The following is a 6,115-nucleotide window of genomic DNA, read 5'->3' as shown; positions in this document are numbered from 1 at the left end:
CCCGAGGGGTCCCAGACTGCGAGAGGGCAGGCCGGGCTGAGAGACCCCCCCTTTTCCCCCCCCCCCCAGTGCACAAATTTTTGTGCCCCGGGCCTCTAGTGGTGATAATAATAATAATTAATAATAATAATAAGTGCTTATATCATGTTTACTATGTGTCAGGCTCTTTTCTAAGCGCTTTGCATAAATAAACATCTTTAATGATGCTCTGAGGTTCATCCTATTATAACCCATTTTATAGATGAGGAGACTGAGGCACAGAGAGGGAAAGTCGCTCATTTAAAATTCACACAGGTAACACGTGGCAGGGCCAGGGTTCACACCCAGGCTGCCTTGCTTGAACAACAGTTAATATTAAATAAATATTTTTAATAGAAAGAAGGAAAGAAGAAAGAAAGAAAGAAAGAAAGAAAGAAAGAAAGAAAGAAAGAAAGAAAGAATAATAAATATTCCTATTGTACCACCTTGGGTCTTGGCTGGCTGACTCCTGGGGTGGGAGGATGTGAGGTAGCTTTGAGTATATTCTTAGTGGCCATCGTAACTTATTTGCCCTCCCAAAGGTGGGAGGTGAAACAAATGCTTTGCTTACGGTCTCTCAGCTACAAAAAGTACCAGTCGACCTGAAAATAAGGGTGTATAAGACGATCCTTCCTGCACCCCTAAAAGTTTGGTTAAGAATCTGCCTGCAGGGAACTTTCCCTGAAAGGTCCCCGATGTGTCTCCACCTGCCACACCTGCCAAGGTGGGCCAGGAATTCAAACAAACATTACACACAGTGCAGGGTAAGTGGGCCTCTGCCCCGGCACTTGTCATGCTTCTCTATAAAAATGTAACTGTAATTAAATAGTTAGGTGTGTGATTATAGGTTTCCTATGCGTCTCCGCTACTGGACCACCAGCTCCAAGAGGGCAGGATTTCTGTCTGCCTTGTCCACTCTGCAGCCAGTGCCTGGCACAGAGCAGGCATTAGGGAACTACTTGCTCAATGACTGGATGAATGGATGAATGATGAATGAATGCTAGAGGCAGGATATGAACTCAGACCTTCTACTCTGAACCTAGCGATCATCAATGGCACCCCACTGTCTTCCTGGGCAAACCTGGCATTTCCTTCAAATATGTGTGGCTTCTCTCAATCTGAGTTCCTTTTTTTAAATATCTTTTTTTCATCATAAATATTTGCTAGAGAAAGCTAGAAACTGCTGAAAAGTATCAAGACAAATATGAAAGCCATTTGTAGTTTCATCACCCAGAGACAATTACTATTGGTGTTTGATATGTAGCTTTCTACTTTTAAAAATACAAATATAGCTCTAGCCGGTTTGGCTCAGTGGATAGAGCATCAGACTGCAGACTCAAAGGGCCCAGGTTCAATTCTGGTCAAGGGCACATGCCTGGGCTGCAGGCTCGATCCCCAGTAGGAGTCCTGAAGGAGGCAGCCAATCAGTGATTCTCTCTCATCACTGATGTTTCTATTTCTCTCTTCCTCTCCCTTCTTCTCTGAAATCAATAAAAAATTAATTTAAAAAATACTAATACATAATTGTTGGGTTTGGGTTTGTAGGTTGTGTGTGTGGGGGGGTTAAGTTTTTTTGGTTTTTTTTTTTTTACAATATTAAGATTAAATTCCATCTTCTGCTTTGTACTCTGGTATTTTAAACTTAATGTCAGAGTGGGAAGTCTCCCCTCAGCCCTGTCACTAGATGTCTCTGCAAGAAGGTGTGGGCAACACCCACAAGTGCCCTAGCCCACGACAGGACTCCCCAGGAAGTGAGCCCAGGCTAGAGTTCCCAGAAAACACGAGGGACAGAGGAGCAGGTTAAGCGACACCACAAGGGAGCGAAGAACCAGACCTCAAATGGAAGATGTTCCATAGAACAAAGACCCGGTTTCTCCAACAATTGATGGCAAGAAACAAGAGAAAGGGGACCATTATAGTCCAGGGGTCCTAGGACTTTTTCTGTAAAGGGCCAGAGAGTAAATATTTCAGACTTGGTGGGCCATCAGGTGCTTAGAGTTTTCTATGCAAGCATCAACAGTAGTTCACAGTCATGCCAGCTAACACTCAGATGTGCCTATAACTGCTTCACATGTCTAACTCATTTAGTCCTCACGATAACTCAGTGAGGTGGACTGTTATTAATCTCCATTTGACACACAGGGAAGTGCAGACCCAGAGAGCTGGAGTCACCGTACAAGATCACAAAGCGACTGAGAAATAATACAAGTTAATGTTCAACAGAGGCCAGCGTTTGCCTATTTAATCCTTCTAATAGCCTATGAAGTAGACACGGTTTCACCTGTTTCCTAGGTGAGAAAGGGAGGCACAGCGGGAGGCCCTGTGCCCTCGGTCACACCGCAGTGGGTTGCAGACCGGGATTCTAGCTTGACTCTGGGTCCTTAACACGCCCTACCCTACAGTAGTTACACCACGTCCCTTTAAGGAAAGTCCTGGGAGAGTCTAGAATACTAGAATATTCCAGGACAAGGTTTTCATTGAGCTAAAGTTTTGAATAGATAATTCATTCATCACCTGCTCCAAAGAGATAAACTGAAGAGTCCCCCTCCCACCCTGGTTTCCAGCCACTCAGTTTTCAGACACAAAAGTCACGTCTGTGACTAGATCCTTCCGTATCCTCCCAGAGTGCCTTTAGGCCAGTGGTTCTCAACCTTCTGGCCCTTTAAATACAGTTCCTCATGTTGTGACCCCCAACCATAAAATTATTTTCGTTGCTACTTCATAACTGTCATGTTGCTACTGTTATGAATCGTCATGTAAATACCTGATATGCAGGATGGTCTTAGGCGACCCCTGTGAAAGGGTCGCTCGAGCGCCAAAGGGGTCGAGACCCACAGGTTGAGAACCGCTGCTTTAGGCAAACTTAAGTATATGTTCTTATTCTCATCCTTTTTATACACGAATGCCGGTGTTGGCCAACTTCAGAATGCAGGCCAAATCTGGCCCGTGGCCTGTTTTGTAAATAACGTTTTCCTGGCAGTCATACTCATTCCTTGATGTATTGTCTATGGCTGCTTTCAGGCAGAACTGAATAGTTGTGAGAGGCCCGACGACCAAAAACATTTCCTCTCTGGCCCTTTAAGCAAATGTTTGCTGACCGCTGCCTGAACTAAAGGAAGCAGCCACAGCCACTGTTCTGCAGTTTGCTTTTACCTCTTAGCCACATAACCCAGAAACCTTGCCATGTTCAGGGCCGCACAGCATTTTGCCACGTGAATATGCTTTATGTGCTGATGCTTCCTCCACTGCGAGGCACCTGGGAGGCTGCCAAGGTTCCCCTGCCACCAGCAGAACTGCAATTTGACACACTCGCCGCTTCCCACGTGGGTGAGGATGTTTGTGGGGTAAATGTCCAGAAACAGTTTTCTGAGTCTGGGTTCCTAGGGGGGCAGCGGTCAGGGAGGGGGATCAATGGGTGAACCCCCTGGAATTAAGTGGAGAAGGTGGCATACATGTGGGCATTTTTCTGGCCAGATCCTCAAAGAGCAAAGGGTTGGAGACTGTGGTTGGACCTGGGATCTGAGCGTGAGGATGGGGGCTTGTTCTGGGAAGTCCAGGGCCTACAGCCCAGGCTGGGCACTCACCAAGGTCATCGGCGAGCCTCTGGCCGTCCTCCGCAAGCACGACACGCTCATCCTCCAGGTCACACTTGTTCCCCACGAGGATGACCTGAGCATTGTCCCAGGAGTAGGTCTTGATCTGGGTGGCCCTGTGGAGTTTGAGGGCTGTGAGGCCAGAGATTTGGGGTTAGGGGAGAGGGCAAAGGTCAGGGGACCAGTAGGCAGCAAGCACTCACCAGTCCTGCACGGCGGTAAAGGACTCCTGGTTGGCAACATCGTACATGAGCAGGAAGCCCATGGCTCCCCGGTAGTAGGCTGTGGTGATCGTCCGGTAGCGTTCCTGCCCTGCCGTGTCCTGGGGAAACAGTGGGGTCAGCCGACTAGGGAAGGGTCACCGCACCCCTGCAGGGCCCTGCCCCCACTGCCCCAGTCTGATGAGAGAAACATGGGCCTGCCTCCATGTCTGATGTGAGAGACATGACCCTGAGCTTGAGGAGTTCCCAGTCTGAGGGGTCAGTGCCTCTCACAGACTTATAAGCCCCTTTGACCTCATCTCCAAGAACCTACGTAATGACCACAAACAGGAGCCACCTGGGCTAGAGGGGACCCCCTTGATGCACACACCTGGCGCTCGTTACCCTGACAATTGTTACCAACGGCTGCACCCTGGGGGTGGGGTGGGGGGTGAGGATGGCTCTGACACCTGGCGGGCTCAGTGGGGGCCTCTGGGCTCACACCTGAGATGTACCTAAATCCCTTTCCCATTAGTCACTAGGACTTCTAACTGCCTTGGGTTACTGCTGACGCGCCCTCAGACCTCACAGGGCAGGGCGCATCCTCTCGTCCTGATGAATTCGCCTCACAGATAATACTCCCCCTACTCTTCACACCTACTCCAGGCCCCCTCCCCGACTCTGGGCTCCTCTCTCACTCGGGACCCCTTCCCACAGCCCTACACCTTCCCATGGGCGTCCCGCAGGCCCAGGAACAGCTGCAGGGCCCACCCAGATCTGCAGCTTGATCCTCTTGTCGTGGCGGTAGACGGTCTTGACCTTGAAGTCAATGCCCACGGTGCTGACGAAGGCGGGTGTGAAGGAGTCGTCTGCGTAGCGGAACAGGAAGGACGTCTTGCCCACACTGCTGTTGCCAATGAGCAGAAGCTTGAACATGTAGTCGAAGTTCTGGTCTGCTGCATCACGAGGGCTGGTGGGGGCGTCTCCCGCTGATGCCATCCTGGGGGGAAGCCTCCGGCGGGGGAGGCCTGGAGCCCTGCAGGGAAACAAAAGACAAGTAACCTGGGTTCAAATCCCGCTTCTGCCACTTGGAGGCCAAGCGACTCAGGATGCATCAGTTGCTCTCTGCAGGACTCAGAAAAGGGGGATGTCTGGCAAACGCAAGGGCCCAGGTTGGGGGGCGCATGGGGGCCTCCTCTGGCTGCTGAGGAACCAGACCCTGCGAAGGTGCAGGTGTGGACTTTGTCCCCTGGTGAGCAGCCAGTGTGGCCCAGGTGTGAGCTGGGGGAGGGGGCCTGCCAGCTGGATAGAGCCCCCCCTTCCCCCTGCAGGCTGGGTGTTGACTTTGGCAGGTGTCAGCCACCACCAGGGTGCCTGCCCTGCCCCCATCCAAGCTGAGCTTAATCCCCAGGGGAGGGGATTTCAGTAGGTTCAGCCCAGGGATAAGCCAAGCTCTGCCCCGGCAGTGGGTACTGCCACCTCCTGTTTGTCAAAGGGGCCGGGCCCATTTCGTTCTGGATAGAGCTGACTCAGTCCAGCCCCAGCCCAGGGAGGCTGGGGTGATGGTCCTCAAACAGAAGGAAACCACCCAGCCACCTAATCATCAGGAACCCTACGCCAGGACCGCCACTCCTGGTCCTGTCCTTCCTGGCATCGTGTCCCCACAGCGGGGCTGCCTCACCTGGGCCCAGGACATCCGCTCAGCCCTCCGGGCCTCCCTAGATCTCAGCTGCCCCAGCTGTCTACCGCCGCCCCCTGAGCCACACAGGGAGGTTCCAGAAGACCTGGGTGAGCGGGGAACACACCTCGCAAAGCTCTTTCTCAACTGCCTGTGGGGCTTCTTTCCATTTTAAAGGAGGACACAGCCGGCCCCCCTTTCTGCCCAGCCCTCAGCCCCACCCCGTGTTCCGGGAGAACGAGTTTGAGGGGAAGACAAGAGACAGGAAGCCTTTCCCCAAGCTGGGCAGGGCTGCCAGGCTGGGGCCCCGTCCCCGCCCCACCCCCATCCCCCCTGTCAGCCGGCCCCACCCTCCCTCGCCCCGCACTTGGTAAGGGTACCGGGATCTGGCCCCTTCCCTCTCCGCTGGGTTTGAGGAGCCCCCGCCAGTGCAGGGTAGCTCTGGAGCGTCCTCCCATCACCATATGGTCCCATCTCTCGTTCCCAGCGGGGCTCCCGGAGCCGCCCGCGTCCCATTCTCGTCCTCGGAGGAGCCCAGCTGGGTGGGGGCGAGGGAAGAGGCGTCCCCCGCTGCCCGCCTCTGTTCCCCTGGGGACACCCCCAACCCCCTGGTCCCCCCCAGACCT

The 6,115-nt window shown here is 52.8% G+C and overlaps 1 protein-coding gene across 2 annotated transcripts in view; it reads right to left on the bottom strand.

Moving 5' to 3' along the window:
- The window catches only part of RAB3D (RAB3D, member RAS oncogene family), a 31,205-nt gene that overhangs the window by 5,840 nt on the left and 19,250 nt on the right, over positions 1-6,115 (bottom strand). The window contains exons 1-4 of one of the 2 annotated variants that reach the window (XM_005861377.2): positions 5,493-5,577; positions 4,583-4,847; positions 3,815-3,933; positions 3,603-3,727 (exon numbers count right to left, since the gene is read on the bottom strand). In XM_005861377.2, the coding sequence (XP_005861439.1) occupies positions 3,603-3,727; positions 3,815-3,933; positions 4,583-4,810 (472 nt within the window). In that variant the 5' untranslated portion in view covers positions 4,811-4,847; positions 5,493-5,577. Of the gene's footprint in view, positions 1-3,602; positions 3,728-3,814; positions 3,934-4,582; positions 4,851-5,492; positions 5,578-6,115 lie in introns of those variants that run through there. The other variant, XM_014535726.1, reaches the window with a different exon arrangement.

The sequence above is a fragment of the Myotis brandtii genome, unplaced genomic scaffold (assembly GCF_000412655.1).
Source record: "Myotis brandtii unplaced genomic scaffold, ASM41265v1 scaffold1496, whole genome shotgun sequence".
In the NCBI taxonomy this organism is placed as follows: domain Eukaryota; kingdom Metazoa; phylum Chordata; class Mammalia; order Chiroptera; family Vespertilionidae; genus Myotis; species Myotis brandtii.
The sequence above is the reverse complement of the archived record's forward strand: the minus strand, read 5'-3'. Positions and strand labels throughout refer to the sequence as shown.